At 43.5% G+C, this 17258-nt stretch overlaps 1 protein-coding gene across 1 annotated transcript; it reads left to right on the top strand.

Annotated features, from left to right (window-relative positions):
• Positions 1 to 258: 258 nt before the first annotated feature.
• On the top strand, positions 259 to 11686 carry WFDC1 (WAP four-disulfide core domain 1; the record flags this gene model as incomplete). Its single annotated transcript, XM_080352233.1, has 6 exons — positions 259 to 405; positions 6889 to 7084; positions 7656 to 7739; positions 9422 to 9562; positions 10747 to 10788; positions 11628 to 11686. 6 exons carry the CDS (start codon positions 259 to 261, stop codon positions 11684 to 11686), a joined length of 669 nt encoding a protein of 222 aa, XP_080208359.1.
• Positions 11687 to 17258: the final 5572 nt, after the last annotated feature.

Here is a 17258-nt window from a genome sequence, read left to right as displayed (position 1 = left end):
GCTTTGTGTGAACATGTGAGCTGAGAACCTGATCTAACTTTGAGTAAAGAAGTTCAACGGCAGCTCCTGGCTTCTGCTTGTGGGCTCTTTTTTATTTTTTTTCCCCTTTCCTTTCCCAGACACTGCGCGGCGAAAAGCGGCTCTCACCGGCGATCAGCCCTCACTCTCCCTCCTCCCCGTCTCCCTCCCACCCTGCCAAGACTCTGAATCGTCCGGATCCCAAAAGCCGGGCTCCTTATTTCATCTCTCCTTGGGAAAATGGAATCCAGGGCACTGTCAGAGATGCATTTCTGTAAAAAGATCTTCACCGCAGCCTTGTGTGTCTTAGTTTTGCTGCCAGATTCAGGCTGTGCAAGGACTCTCTGGAAACGCGCTCTACATCTGAAAATGACGGAGAAATATGATGTGAGTAAAGTGCGGTGGCGTGATTTTGGGGGAGCTGGGTCTGCTCACCGTGAAAGGGGAGTTTTCCTTACGTATGTGTATTGTTTTTAGAATAAGAATTATTTGAATCCGCAGGCTGTCTCTTTATAAAAGGGTTGCATTAAGTTTCCCAGCCTGTACGAAACTTTTGCCACCTAGCTGCTGTGATGGGAAGCGTGTAAAGCACGCTGGGGTCGGTGAGGGGACATGGGGACAGCAGCGGTCACTGCTTGTCCTAGAAGCTTCACAGGGCAGCAAGGGAAGCATGAATAAGGAAAGGGGAGTGCAAAACCTATATGTCTGAGGACAAACATAGTGAAGATAACGTTATTCATTGCTTAGAGCAGAGAGGAGGTTTCCCTGCCCAGTTCCTCCACTGCCTTTTGGGGTAATTTGGGGTAAATGTCTTCAACTCCTAGTGATAATGTGTGCTAGAGGGATGATGGCATTGCCTTGGGTTTTGTAAATCACTGGAGCAGAGACCTCCAGATCAGAGTAACGTGCCCATCGCACATTAAGCTACTTTCTTATCCTCAAGCCATCTCAAGTAAGAACAAACCAGAGAAGGGCAGGAGACTTGTAAGAAAACAGCACAGAGCTGCAGATTGTCCCCTGTGTACCCAGGGAGCACTTGCTGTTCCTGCCCAGTGTGTTAGAGGGGAAAAAAAAACATGTGGTTATTCACCAGTGGGGTACTGAGTGCAAACAACATTTCCAAATCTGCAGTGGTACTTAGGAGAGCACTGGAATTGAAACTGGAGCAGCAGAAAGTTACTGTGAGTAGAGAAAAGGATGGTGCTGGGTCTTGTTCTGGTGTCTGAGCCACACACCACTCTGTGGTAGAGACAACCATGGAGGAAATTTTTTTTTATTAAATAAAAAAAAGGAAAATAATTTGATAGCTTGACTTTCAGGACCTGGTGTTTAGAAAGAAAAAAAAAAATAATTTGAAATTTTGCCTTATTCCATTAAAGTGCCCTTAAAAGCCAGCACTGACCCAAGGTTTCTGCCCCCTGAATCTCTTGTGTGGAAGCCCCTGTTCTCTCATGCTCAGGTTTCTCAGGTCTCTCATGCTCATCTTCCAGCCACTGCATGTGCATAAGCAGCTCCTTGGTGTCAGGGAGGGATCCCTCCACCTGTTTCTGCAGCCACGTTTAAAAGCTTTTAATATAAAATGGATGCTTTTTTTGCCCCTGACATCTAGAGTGATGTTTGCGGACAGTGACGTTTGGTTTGTGCAATTGCTGACTCAGAAGCATGACACTTCTGTTGCTTGTGCTGAGTGAATTGAAATAGAGTGTTCTTGTCTCCTTGAAAGTTTGCAGAAAACATTGTGCTCATATTTGAAAGGCACCCCTGTATTTTACAAGAAATTTTCTTCATTGTAGCCTCCCTTGGGACAGGGTATCATTTAGTTTGCACTTTAATTAGAAAATGGTGACATGAAGAGCTACTGGAAAGTGTATTTATTAGTATGTTCTTTTGTCATATTTCAATACAAAGCTCAAATTTAATAGGAGCTATGAAGTAAGTGACCCGGAGAGATAGGACAAGAGTAGAACAGGAATTTACATGTTGATCTTCAGATAACATGCTTTGCAGAGGCACAGAGCCCAGTCCCCTGAAGATATATCCTCTTCTTTCAACCTGCAGTTCTTCAAAGGACTGTTTTTCCTGGCATTTGTGAATCCAGGTGCTACCAATCTGGCAGGCTCAGCTAGAATTGCTCATATTGACAGAAACATCTTATCTAGGGAAAACAGAAAATGCTTTTCCTTTTTCTTCTCAAAGCCTTGTAAGGAGAAAGGCGTCCGCTCTCCATCCTCTTATCCACCCAAAGTCTGTTTTGGCAGCTCCTCTTGTTTCCCAGAGAGAGGCTTTCTTGTCTACCAAATGCTGTATGTTCCCTGCAGTTTGAAAATCAGAGGCTGTGGGTGGGACAGCTGATTTGTGAGTCACTTGGAGAGGGGGGTGACAGATGGAGATGTTCACAGCAACGTGCAGCCCTACAGGAGATGGGCCAGAGACACCCCTGTGGGACCTCCAGAAGGACACGGGCAAGGTCTGTTGGAGGAAAAGGTGGTGAGGAGGAGGGAGTTTACCGTTTGAGTCCAAAAAATCTTGAGTCCACAGTAGGAGCAATTCATCCACCCAACTGCCGGCTGCAGAATTGACAAGCAGGTGTTTGTGAGGAACTGGGTTGAGCTCTGTCCAGGAGTTTTTCCATTCAGGACTCTGAGGAAGGGTGTTGGTTGGCAAGGAGGGGTCAAGTGGGAATGGAGAAGGGAGAAAGAGGAGAGGAAATACAATGAGAAGAAAAAACTGGCAGCACAGTGGGAATGGAGGAGCTGGGCTTCCAGCTCTTGGCAAATCCATATATTTCACAGCCAGAGGGACACTCCTCAGGTTTAGTGATTTCCAGCTGTTTTAGCAGGGCCTGTTAGGACAAGGCAAGGGGTGATGGTTTTAAACTGAAAGAGGGGAGATTCAGGCCGGATACGAGGAGGAAATTCGTAATAATGAGGATGGTGAGAGCCTGGCCCAGGTTGGCCAGAGAGGTGGTAGATGAACCATCCCTGGAGACATCCCAGGCCAGGCTGGACGGGGCTCTGAGCAACCTGAGCTGGTGAACATATCCCTGCTCATGGCAGGGCTGGCACTGGGGGAGCTTTGAAGGTCCCTTCCAACCCAAACTGTTCCATGATTCTGCAGCCCCTTTACAGGCTGGGACTGTTCCCCAGGGTCAGAAGGAGGGAGCTACCTGGGGATGCTCTTCAGTTCATTAGCAAGACACCCACATGTCTATTGAAAAAACCTGGGGCAGCCCTGATGTTATTCCAGCATCAACTGCAGGAAGCATTGTAGAAAAAAAAACAAAACAGCCTTCTTGTGAAGAATTCCAGAAATGAAGAATTCCTCGCAGCTGCTGTAATATTCTTCCAACAATGTACATACCCTCCAGCTAGCTGTCATAAATCAACACTGAGATACCCTTTTTTTCTACCAGATGAGCACATCTCCCATGGGAACTCTAATTGCTGTCGTGCATCTTCGTTGAGCCCACTCTACTTTTGCCACAATCTTCCAGTACTGCAGACATTAGAACTACTAATCCAGGGTAAAGAGCAGGAGAATATTATTCCTCTTGTTCTCGTCTTGTCATTCAGGTTATTCAACCCTCCTTTAGTCTGATATTTGCCACTTTTCAGAGGAAAGGTGTTTTATGGTCAGTGTCTGGAAATACCTGCCAGGGGCAAGACCTCGTGACCAGAGGCTGAGAATAAACCTCACGTGTGGTCTCGGAGGTGGCTGTGCTCAGTATGAACTGGCAGAGAATTGTGCTTTGACACAATCCCAGGGTCCAGTTTTAGACACAAATAATACAACGTATGTAGGTTTTTGTTGGAGGCAGACTGCATCCCACAGCTCCTATGGAAAGTATGGGTTGGGAGTGAGTGATTGCTTTCAGGTTTTTCCTCATCATCTTTACTGACCTCCAGGGTTGCTCAGCTGAACTCTGAACTTTTCCCCTTACTTTGATTCTGTGTATCTCTAAGAAAAATATTGTCATTAAAATGATTTAATAAGCCTCCATGGGAAACAGCACTTTGCCTCCTGCATTGTAAAAAAATTCCTGAAGAAATTTTGACCGCTGTCACAATCTGTAAAAATAATAAATCTGAGCTATGTTCAGAGCCAAACTGTGAATCCTGGGAGAGTTTTTAAAAAGACCTTGTAACCCATACCTGGAGACATCCTTAACCAGGCTATTTTGTGAATGAGGGAATCCTGTTTCCCACCAGGATTTTAACATACGTAAACCAGTGGTGATGGTTCTATTAGATCAAATTTGCCAGAAAATATTTTTGACCATGAGGTTTTGAAAGGAAGGGGTTCAGAGCAATAGGTGAAGAAATAAAATGGGCAGGGAGGTCATGAGGTACAAAGTTACTCAGCTAAAAATGTTATATTGTTCCCAAACGGAAATCTCAGTCATTGAGCCAACTGTTCATTGTAATTTTGGCTTTTTGGTTTCTGAATCATCTGTGAAGCAACTGCAGTAATTGTTCAGTGTGGGTTTTTTCATGTGTTCATTATTTGCAAGTATTATTTTGGTCACTACATTTCAGTCTGCAGCTAACATTTCACATAATAGAATAGTAAACTGTAAGCATCCAGGATGAATGCTCCCTCAAACAAGGAGACCTGTTAGGTGTTTGGAACTGTGTAGATTTACTGTTAGATGCCATCTTATATCCCAAAATTTACTTGGTCCAAGCATTATCTCTATTTAAAATCCAACAGCAGCAAAAAAAGTTGAATTTTAACTATATTCAGTTCAAAAGCACATTATTTCAAAGATGGTGTTTTTTCAGCTTTTTTGAGGAGTGGGATGATGCATTAAACTTACACCCTTCAACATGGAAAACATAATTCAAAATTATTATTATTGTTGGGTTTTTTTTTCTTCCAAACCTATATTGTGATTCAAACAGCTCAGCAATTAATGGGAAAACAACCTCATGGAAGTGGTTTTGAGGAGTTTCTTGTTTACTGGGTAGAAACAACTAAGGAAAAAGCAAAAGAAAATTGTTTCTTGATATTCAGACCAAGGCAGGCTCATTCTGGGAACATGGCAGGAGGCTGTTGTTTATGGAAATATTAGGAATTCTCAGTCTCTCACACACAGACACACACACATGTTATTTAACCAAGTATAGATATAACCAGGATATGGATTTTCCTTAATGCTCACCTTGTACCAGAAATTAAAACCTTTCATCATCTTGACTTTTCTTTATGCTTCTGCATTGACTGAAACTCCATCTCCACACAACCAGGCAGAGAGAAACTTTGCTGCTCTCTGTTTCCACCTACCTATGGCTCAAGGAACAGACAAAAGTGGTAAAAACCACCACTTTATCAATATGATTCTACACACGGCAGAACTTAGAATTAAAACTTCACATATCAGTAGTGCGTTATTTCTTTTGGTGTCCCTTGGGGTTGCCTTCATTCTCAGCATTGCAAATTGTCCCAAGGGAATGAAGATGACGTTGTTTTCACCATTAGTGATGATGAATTACTGTTCGGTCACACGTCACAGCAGAGTCCCCAGGGCAATGGATCTCCTGGGGCCTCTGCTGGGACATTTTTTGGTCGGTACATCTGGGGTCACGCTATTTCGCAAAGTCACACGTGCTGCACAGAAGCTGTTGGAAGGTTTCAGCAAGGAGGACGTAGCAGCATAGAGATAACGAGGGATATTTAGTCTCACCCCAAATTTCTCCATGGCTTGATGGTGAAATTTCCTGGAGACCCCTCAGGGACAGTTGCACCATGTTGTTTCTTGGAATAACAACTCCAGTTGTTCAGCACTGATTTCGAAACACAACAGCGATGGGCCAAGGATATACAGGACTTTTAAACTCAGAAGCCTGCTAGCTAGTGCATGGCAGTATTCACCTCATACATTTGCCTAGATGCTGAGCTCTTCTAAAACTACAAATCCAGAATCCATTTTTTCATTTGACTAGAGCTTATTAATGTGTGTTAATTAATCTGAGAACTGTTTGACCTTTGTGGGTACTTTATGCTGCTCTGGGGAGCTGAGCTCAAGCCCAGAGGTGAATAGTTTAGCCACAGGTGAGAAAGGAGTGGGCTTGGGTGATTCACCTCTCCCAAGGGAGTTGGCTTCTTGCTAAAATGCTGCCAGTGTGAATAATATCTAAATGCCGCCTCTTATAAACGTTTCTGGTAAAATCCGGTGCCTGTTAATCCACTTTAAATCTCCCCTGTCCCTTCGGTGTGCAATGAGCAGCTGGGTTCCTTGCTGCTGTAGTCAAACACGGCTGCATTTTCTTTGGGATTAAGCTGCCATCACCCACACAGGTCTCACCCAGATCATCTCATGTTCTAGAAATGGTCTCTAAGTTAACAACTCAGGATCCCACAGTGGGTAAGATCAAAAGACTTTGTACCACTTCCCTAGAAGTTCTGGTCCAGAAGAAGGTGATGAAGATAGAAGGAGCCTATTAAGGAGGTAGATGCTACCTGGGACATTAGTTCCAGGTCCCTTTGGGGACATAACCTTAAAGCAATGCAAGGTCATCATTTCCACTGCTTTACTATCAGAGTGTTTTGCTGTGCTCATCACAATGATACCTGGAGTCTTTTGTTTCCTAGACAAGTATAAAAGACTTTAAGGGATTTTTTTTTTACCATCTCATGGTCATTACAATAACGTTAATTATAAAATGAGCTGCACAGGGTAACTTGGTGGTTTAGTGTTTCCAAAGCAGTGTGCTAAGGTGATCATATAGCTCTGTCTTCAGTGAGCTAAACAGTTCACTCTCCTGCCTCATGAATACTTGAAAACCTCTTTGAAAATCCCTTTTCTGTTTCAACCGATGTTTGGTATCCACCTTATGCCAAACCTTTGTTTCCTTTTCTTTTCTTTGCAAGGATTATGAGTACCCTCTTCATTCTCACAGTTCCCACTACCAGAAGAACGACCGCTGCCCCCCGCCCCCCCAGACTTTGCCAGACCGAGCCTGCGAGGTGCCCAGCTGCCGCTCGGACTCCGAGTGCGAAAGGCACAAGCGCTGCTGCTACAATGGGTGCATCTACGCCTGCCTGGAGTCTGTGCAGCCACCGCCAGGTAGAGTGGACCCAGCGATCAAATTGTGGTGGAGAGAAGCAAGAAGAAATGATGGTGGTTATCCCCACGTGCTTTGGGTCTCAGGTGGGAGGCACGGGTTGGGTATGAGGTGAGGATAAAGCTTTGGTTCCACACTTTGGGTTGCTGAATCGAAAAATTACCTAAGGCCATCTGGTGTTGCAAGATTTTCACCAGTACCCATGGCAGAAATCACTCAAGGCCAGTTCTTTTCTTGGGATTATATATGCAGGAAAAGAAGTATTCCCAATCTGAATTAGAGCTCACAGAAGCCAGGCAGCTGTCTCATCTGATCCATGCCATGGGGTAGGAAACAACAGTGTCTTTGGCCTTTATGGCACCAGGTTCTTGGGGCCCTGGGTAACACCCATGGCTCTCTCACCACTGGGACACGAGCATGAACATAAGTATCTTCCTGAAAATTCAAATCCATCATTTGGGAGCCTGGCACCCTCATCACTGGCTGTTAGAGGAAATCTGTGATGTTCCATAACTGTGTGCCCTGTCACTGCTGCACTTTGACTCTGTGGTTTCTTGTTTCTGTCTTTTACAGTTTTAGACTGGTTGGTTCAGCCCAAACCCCGCTGGCTGGGAGGAAATGGGTGGCTTTTGGATGGCCCAGAGGAAGTCCTACAAGGTACAGTATGTTTTGCTGTCTTCTCTGCTGTAGCAGGAATTATACAAAGGCACTAAATAATATTTTCATCATACACAGGGCTTGCCAGGGATGTAGGGGTCCTGGGGCTGCTGGTATGTGTCTGGAGTTTCCATAGGAATAACACTGTCTGATGTTGGGGGCTAGTTTCTGGTGCAGTAAATCAGTTTATTTTTATGGATATGTCTTATCCAGCAGAGCACTAGGAATGCTCCAAGGAATTGGACTTGTATCCATTCTTGGAATAAGTAGAAATATACAAATTTTTTTTTAGAAAAAGGCTTTGTCAGCATACGCATATTTTCTGCCAGCTTCCTAATAGACTGTGGGTGGACTCGGATTAGGAGCTTTTTAAATCCAAAGTGGCCTCATCACCCAAATGCCTTGGGCTGGGGCTGTGGCGGCTTTGAACAAGAGCCCTGGCAAACTGCTGCAAAGTTGTGTCAAGCTGACGTGGAGCTTGGAACATCTAAGCTTGAAGACTGCTAATGAGATTGGGCTTCTCAGGTTAATTCCATGAGGAAAGATCTTTTAATTATTTTTTTCCAGTACCTCACATTGAAACAAGGAGGGAATGGGGAGGTGAGAAGTTTTCTTCTTAAGGCATTCCCAGGTGTATGCATGCCTGAAGTTCTTTATTTCTTCATGGAAAGGCTATTCAAGCTTTTGATCAGCTTTAGTCAGACACAGGTAGTGCCAATAAATTACCCTCTTTGGTCTTACACAGATGATATCAAACTCATCAAACCTTGACTCTCATCTATTATGGAAACTCCTAGTTCTTCAAGAGAAAATTCTTCCTCCAGCTCAATGCAGTTGCACTGCTAGAAATAAGATAAAATAGGTTCCTCCTCATCCATCCTTGTCATACTTATATTATTTCTTCTTATCTTAACACCTTCATCTCAGCTTGAGGGAGTAATTAGTGAAATAATAGTCATCAGTCATGACATGAGAATTACAGCAGAGGTCCCTGAAACTAAAATCCTGGCAAATGAAAGGGTGGAGTGTCCCTGCATAGTCTGTACTTTTAATGGACACAAACACTGCCTGTGGGTCCTGCTTTACTTTCTCATTCTGGTCCATGCTTGCTGGCTATCCAGGGTCATGGCGATTAAAGCCTCCGTTTGTAACAGGGGGTGGTTCTGCCTTACTCCACAGTGAGTCACAGCTGAAGTTTAAATTCATCAGTAATTAATGGGTGCGGAGCAAAGAACAAAGCAGCAAACTGCCAGCTTCCCGGTCATGTTTCCTGATTCCTCACCCAGCCCGAAACACTGGCTGGAACAGACCTACGGCTGCTTGAAGGGAAAAGCCACGTGAAGGGACCACCCATCATGGTGAGCATGGTGGCAGTGGTGATGTGTCCTCACCGCTCTCCAGCCCTCGCTCGGACCCTGCACAACAGCCCATGTTGTTGGGTGTTGTTCCAGGCGATCAGGCCGACCTGCACTCCTCATCTTGAGCTGGACACAACAGTTTTTGTGTCAGGTGTGAGCGGGATCACCTGCTTTGCCAGGCTTCTTTGGAGGTGTCAGCTCCTTGCGTGGGAAGTAGTCTGAGATCCTGTCTGGGAGAAGATGCAAGAGGTGGCTGTGTGGTAGTATTTGGGTTACCTGTGGGTGTTAAAGCCATGATTTATGACCTGCGGGCTTCTTTTGCAGCTGAGGCCTGTAGTACCACGGAGGATGGAGACGAGCCTCTGCATTGCCCCACAGGCTATGAATGCCACATCATCAACCCGGGCAACACGGCTGAAGGAATCCCCAACCGGGGCCAGTGCATCAAGCTCCGTGGAAATCCAGGTCAGTTGACTGGAGATCTCCCTTCCTTTCTTGTTCTGTCGTGCAAACACCAGGAAGGACGGTGCATTTTCACTGTTTTTGAAGGAGACTTGGTGGTACATCTGCTCCCAGTGGCTTCCTGGGTTTTCTGGGCAGCCCAAGTCCCAGGTAGTGTGTGACAGTCCCCACCCTGCAACACTCTCAAGTCTCTAATGTCCTTGGTGTTGGCTGAGCTATGTCCCCAAAGCATGGGATACGCTTCTTGTTTGCTCTCTGTCCTCTGGGATTGTGTAAGCAGAGCAGGTAGTAACCTGCATATGTCGTCATTACGCAGCACAAAAATTAGAAATATTTACATACTACTACACACTTAACTAAGGAATATGAGTTTCAAATTCCAGGCCTGACTTCTGATTTTGATTTCTGTATTGAAAACATGTTCACTTTATTCTGAAGACACATTTGCCCAATAAAGGTATTTATGTACACCAAGCTATTTTTCAGGAAAACTCATAACATGTCTGGGTAGGTGGAACTCCATTGAATAGCAGGACATGTATGTCTGTACTGGTCTACAAGTCATCTCAGTGTAGAGACATGAGATGTCTGTTTTTCCACTTAGTCACTGTAAAAGCCGGGGGAAGCAGCAAATCAGATCTCTGAACTGCTCCCATAAAATGCTAAGATTTTTTTTCCAGGGCTTTTTAATCATCTCTTGTATTCTTTATATATGTCTTCAACGACATCTGTAGTAACTAATGTAATGTATAGCTATGTGGCTATGACATGAGTTATTCCTAAGAGCTTAAATAATTATATAATTGTTAAAAGAAAAACCTAACTGGAACCTGAGTTATTTAAAACACTAATAGATGGTATGAAATTTTCACCAAATTTTCTCTCATTTGAGAAAGTCTGTGATTCCTTGCCTCATAGCCACTGAAAATAACAACATGCTAGTGGCCAGCAGTTAACCAATCTCAGGGAAAGCGAGTTGTATCCACATAGTTCAGTAATTTAAACAGTTTTATAAGAGGTTTATAGCAGCCAACACTACTTCAGCTACAGAGATCTTTTATGTTCTTCTTTGTGAGGTTATGATTCCCATATCCATAATTTCTCCGTGCTGTACACAGAAGGCTGGAGTTTAACACAAAGAATAAAGGCTGACTGGTTATGTTCTCATTATGTACCTTCTTTTTCAGATGGACGCAACCTGAGGCATAAGTATTACAAGGAGTATTTTGGTAAGCCACTGGTGTAAAGTGTTTGCTACTATGAAGCTTTATGGTTATCGCATTGCTTACAAGGAATTTGCTGAGTTTGAAATGAAGGTCTGTATGTGGCAAAAAGAGATTCTTCAACCTCAGCTCTCCGTGCCTTGGTCAAAAATCTTATTTTAAGGTTTGCAGTGCCCTGACTGTGGACTCTTGAGAATCAGCATCTCCAGCTGTGACACAGTGTGTTCAGTGGTGGACCCTTCTGCCAGGGGTTCCCACACAAGGCTTGAGAAACACTCACTCTGATAACCTTTTGTTATTTTTAAGTATATTTTTGGAGCTTTACTCATGGCCCAGGACTCCTTGCAGATGAACACAGAACTCTATCAAAAGCACAGGGTCTTTTGCCAAGAGCTTGTATTGTGGTATGTGATAAGAGATGCATCAGTCCCTTGTTTTTATCTGCAACCACAAGAGTTGTCAGGTCCCTTGCACAAATTGATAGATATGTGTCTCAAAGAAAGCAGGAGGATCTTCCAGAAAATCTCTTTTTTTGCGGCTTCAAAGCTCCTGGTTTCTGCTGACTCTTGGATGTAGAGGGGGACAGTCATATCTGATTGGAAGTGATATTCAGATATAACTAGACAACATCTTTGATATTATAAGATTTATGAACAGCCAAATTTGGCCAGTTTATCTGATAAAACTGTAAAAGATTTCCTTTCCTCCACCCAGTGGGCTGTCACAGCTCTCCAAGAGAACTGCTAACTAATGAGACCAGCAAAACTGTGCCACTTAGAGAATCTTGAGAAAACCTGTGCCACGGACTAACTTAAAATCTAACTTCGCTAATATTTGTTTTACAGGGAGCAATTCCAACAATGTGGTCGGCTACGTGAAAAACCAGCAGAAGCATTTAGGCTAATCGAAGGTGTGTCTGGGTAAGTATGCTCTGGAGGAAGGGAAAGCTGGGTGAAAATAGTTGGTGCTTAGAATACAATTATTTAAGGAAATGATTGTTTGAGGGTGAAATTATGTCTCGTCAAGATGCCAGTATAATGAAGTACCTTAAAACTATGTTCAGGTGCATACCTCAGGCTCCGTGAAACGCCCTTTGCTGACAAACAGACAGTGCTGTAAAAATATCCTGAGAACCTGCGGCACTGGAGATTGAGCTCTGCAAACTGTCCATGGAGAAGCTAATGTCTTTCACAACTCTTATTCTCCATCTCCCACATTTTATTCTGATATGACAAGATGCATCTGATTTCTTTGAGGAACCTTTGCCTTGTGGGTGTTTAGAGGATGAAGTTATTTTTCAGGATGAAAAATAAATGCTGCAAAACTTGGTGTGCCTTAGGACTTTAAACTTTCTGTTGAGAGGCTTCTTCTAACTCAGATGTAACTGCTCCTGCAAGACAAATTAAAAAGCTGGACTGAGTGAAATACGGGTCAGTCTTGCAAACACTTAGGCACATGGGTGATTTTGTGGGGTAACTTTATGTGTGTGAAAAGTTGAACACTGGGACCCACTCATGTGAGTATATGTCTGTGGCCAGAGCAAAGCCAACTGAAAAAGGTCCAATCATTTTATCAGGTTTTGAATTAGGCAAGAATGAAAATGTTTATTATACCAAAGGTTCTGTCCCGAGATGGTTTTCTCAGCACTTTCAGCTTCACTTGAGCTTAACTGGCAGTTAGGAAAACAAAGCAGTTCAGTGTCTTTTGTGTACCTACGTCAGGCTGACTGCTCACATTACACAGCTACATAAGGACAAGTTCTGTGCAAACATCCCAGGAAGGATAAATATTTTAATTCCTCTTTTTTTTGTTTGATTTTCACCCAGCTGGACCACTCTGTCAAGGAATGCTTTACCCAACAGTTTTCTCTTTTGGAAGATCTCTGGTCCCAAATCTCCACGCCCACGTCTCCAGCGTTACCCTGATCCCTGCCCATCGGTGATAAAAGACTTTGCTATTCCAGGAACAGGATGAGTTTAGATTTTAAGCCTACCAGGAGGGGCAGAAATGCGATCCCTGGAAGAAACCACACCGCTGATGAGCTGCCCTGCCACAAGTGAAATGCAAATACCTCCAAGCAGATCTCTAGAAGCCACAGCCCCTTTATCGGGCTGCTGAAATAGCGCACCCTTTATGTGCGTATTATGTGACCGGTTCAAATTTCATGACCGTGAACATAACTCAGTATTATAAAAATGAAGTGACGTCAGAGTTGTACCTAAATATCACATCTCAGTTGCGTTAAAATAGGCAAGACTCTAAGACTAAAGGAGGCCTCTGGATCAAATCCAGTGCCTGCCTATCTCAAAAAACTACTTTAAATATGCCTTTTCATAAGTTTGAAGAAGCCCAAAGGTTTCTTCTTTTCCTGTTTATACCTAGGGTTCACCAAGTTTGACATCCAGTCTACAAGCCTAAACCTGAAATCTTAAGAATTTGAGGAACTCTGATTGAGGAGCAAAACAGGTTTTAGAAATGTTGTTTATTTTTTTAAGTTACTTTCCTTTAGGTGCTCAGTCTGGTGAGCTGCAGATTGAGAGTTAATGATGGATTAGATTTCTTTCTGCAATATCTAAGCACACGCACATGCGTGCCAGTCTTTTTACGTTGTTGCTTTTAGCCAGCACAGTTAATACTCACAGAATGTAAATCTGTGTTTCTGTACCTGCAAAACCTCAGCAAGGGGACTGAAGTCTGGATTATTTGTTGAACATAAGAGAAAAGCAAAAGGAGGATGAATTTTTGTGATTAAAAGGCTTGTCTGGCAGATGGGCAACTGCTCTTAGGAAGTCCCGTACCTTTATGTTGGCTTCTATAAATCCCTAAGGTCGAGTTATTTGTATTTGGGCCTTACAGCTTCTTTTGCCTGTTTAGCATTATGAAATGGAAAACACATTTTGATTAATGTTTTCCTCTTCTGTGGCAGTCCTAAAGGGACAGTTGCATTTCATTTTGACAAATCTGCCAGAATTGCTAGGCAAAAGAAGCCACGTTTGTTCCCTTGTTTAGTACATGTCCCCATCTACATGCATAAAATTAGCATTTTAATACGCAGAGTTGTAGCGGTGCATATAAATACCCAATTCACAAATACAAGTGCCTGCTTCCACCCACAAACTATGGGATTTTTTTCCACTCACCAAATGGCTTAAGCCAGAGCTAAGATACCTATAGAACCCTTGATACTTTGCATATGACATTTGCAGCTGGAGAGATGAAAGATGCCAAACTGCTCTTCTGTTTCCTATGATAAACAGGGACACTCCTCGATGCTTCATCAAGCAGAGGAACAGATGAGCATTTTCCTAAGTATCTTCATCTGTTTAACTCCATTCACTTCTTTGTGCCTTTGTTCCAAGTTCAAGGTATGAAATGCAACTCCATGTTTGAACAGATCTATTTCTACAATTTTATCATATACGATTTTATGCAATGATATCTTAATTCCTGATGAGAGAGAGGAGTCCATCCATATTTTATCCTTCCAATTTCAGTTTAGGCCAGAAACTTGCTGCTTTGCTGTTGACGTTACTTGACAACTTAAAGCAACAAAGCTCATAATGAAAGTCTAAATGCAGCCTTGCTCCTTGGTGCTGCTCAGTGAGATGGACTGGGTTTTTACAGCATTACTTTTTGCAGAAAAATCAACTTCCGATTAAATGAGCAAAGCCCTTCAGTGATTACTGCTAAGCCCCAAAGAGTAAATTCCAAATTGTTCTACTTTAAAATAAAAGATTCCGTGCCTAAAAACCTGTGAGGATCTAGCTGAAAAATTTGTGTTGGGCATCAACAAATTTACAAGATTAAAACTTCAGATCACAACCTGATCTTGCAAAGCATCGAAAAATATGCTTAATGTGAGTGGACACATTCACTTCAGTGGCTGCTTTTTTATGGCTAATAAAGCACATACCTGCCCACCTTGCTGGATGGGATGCTAAAGATATATTCTACTTCCAAAAGGAATTTTTTAAAAAGAAAACTGACAAATTAATAATTTGTTGCTGAATTTCTGTTTACTTTGTGTTATCAAAGACATCACCCTTCCTCATGGTGCTATAATGCTTGGGGTTTTTTTTTAAGTTAATTCTTTTCAAGTTATTGATTATCAAACTCAGAGACAAAAGCCACAGGAGAGACTCAGCCAAATGCTGGTTTCAACCCTGACATCCATCACACCTTGAAAGGAAAACACAGACCAAAGAAGTTGTCTCCTTTCCAAAGACAAACGGCTTAACAACGGTCTTGTGAAGCGCAGTAGGAAATCACTAATGTTGGTTGGTTTTAAAATTCCTGTGTACACTTTAAAGCATGTTTGGTGCTATAATAAGTTTTCCATGTATCACTGTGTGCTAGCAATGCTCACGGCCTTCCGGATTCTTGAGCGCTGCCCCAGGCAGCCCCATCCCGGTTTGTGCCCCTGGTGCTTGGACATATACAGGTTCTGCCACTTTGGTGCTCAATAAAAAGTGACCAGGATATTTTTCAACTCTGCCTGTTTTCAGTTGTGTGTTCTTGACATACGCTTGGCTTCAAATTGTGAAAAACAGGACAAATCTTTTTAATTTTAGTTGTCGGGAGAGCTCAGAAAATATAGGTGCAGGGAGGCAAAAGTCAGACACCAAAACGCATCTGCCACCAGTGTGCACTTTCAGAGGGGCCACCTTTGTGGGTCAGATGCTTGCTCAGTTCGTGACACCTTCATTTCTGTTGCCTAAAGAGGAGCAGATGGACAGTGCTGTAAAGAGGATAGTGATGGTGACCTGAGTAGAAGGTAACCCTTCTATTTGACCAGGCATTTTCCTTGTTGATTCAGAGCTGGTTTTTGCTGCTGATTGGGTGGTTTCAGCTGCCAGCTCAGGTGGTTTGTGCTGCACATGATGCTGCTCAGGTGGTTTTGCAGGAGGCCAAGGCTTGTGCAAAAGGTGGACAAATAAACCAAGTCAGAGGCCAGCATTGGGCTGTGTCCACTGCAGGATACTGGAGCTGGAAGAAGAGCCTGGTGCTGGGAGATTGGGCTGCTGAGCACCACATTTCCAGGAACAGATGAGATTTCACCATCCAACCAGCTCCACCCACATTGGCCTTGCTCTACCTGCTTGTCATGACTGGGCAGGAGTCCTTCTGCTTCACTTCCCTTCTGCCTTGGAACTACAACAGAGGAGTCGCAGAGAGAGACACTGCCTGTAATTTAGCCAAGGAGAGGACAGCAGGGGGGTTTGTTGCTTTGGAAGGGTTTTTTCTGGGGTATGACACCAGCAAGCACTGGGTTCCAGGGTAGCCCTTCAGTCTAATGGTGAAGTGGTGAAGTTATCCTTGGCATCTCTTGAACTTCTCATCTGGCCTGTTTGGATGGGGAGATTATGGGATGTGTGTACATAACTCGTCCCTCCTGCTGTGAAGTGGCAGGTGGACTATGTACCTTGGCTTTCGAGAGAAGGATCTGTTTGGTGAACACCACAAAATTATGTTTTGATTTCAAGTTGTTTCCATGTTAACACAATCAAATATAGTTTCTGCTGATGGAGCTGGCTAATGTTTTTGGTGGAAAAAAGCATTGTGTGAGCTAAGGCATCATATGCAGGTGACACTGAAATGTTATCAGTGCATCCGCGACCTGGAACCAACAGATGGACAAATGGAAGAGATCTTCAAGAAGTCAAGGGGCTGCATTAAAACCACAGCCTGCATCTCTAGGTCAGCAATCTGCAGAAGTTGTAAAGGTAAGAATAATAATTAAAAACCAAAGCTGTGATTTTTGGCATGCCTAGTTCAGAGCTTCATTAAGCTTTATGGTGCAGAAGTATTTTGGTCGCCTTCAGGAAGCTGTTCCTTAGTTCCATGAGCACTGAAGAAACCCACGAGACTGAGACAATCCATTGAAGAGTCTTTGGAGACTGACAGCGTCTCTTTGCCCACTGCAGAGCAGGGATTTGTTCACGCAGGGGGGTGGTTACTTCTCCCACCTCACATGATCTATGCAGACTAGATTGTTCTCTGGAGCTGTTGTCAGGTGAACACTGGTTGTCTGTCCATGGCAAAAGGATTTATAGCACCATTGAGCGTCCTTTAAAGATGAATAAAAAAGCCATATTTTGCTGGTGAGTCTACAGAGGTAAGTCCTATTTCTTTCTATTATTTTCTCCTTCTTGTCACCTTTCTTTGTAGGCAAAGTAGCGAGAACCATGGGACATCTGGTGACACACCTAGGGACAGACCTAAGGATTTTACCTGCCCTTTACCTGTAGCATTGACAAGACAAACTGTGGCCGAAATCTTTGTTCTTTGCTTTTATAACCAGTAGCGGAGGATGTTCCGTCCAGGGGCCTGTGAAAAACCTGACCTGAAAGCAGAATATTTGGATTTTTGGGTAGCAGCAAATTCACTAAATTCTACCCATGCACCAGAGGTTTTTTCCCTCAAGGTGGCACAAGAGGAACAAAAGTGTGATGAGCCCTGGTTGTGGTGAGGGAAGC

This window comes from Nesoenas mayeri (assembly GCF_963082525.1).
Source record: "Nesoenas mayeri genome assembly, chromosome: 12".
NCBI lineage: Eukaryota > Metazoa > Chordata > Aves > Columbiformes > Columbidae > Nesoenas > Nesoenas mayeri.
This window is presented reverse-complemented; position numbering and strand designations above follow the sequence as displayed.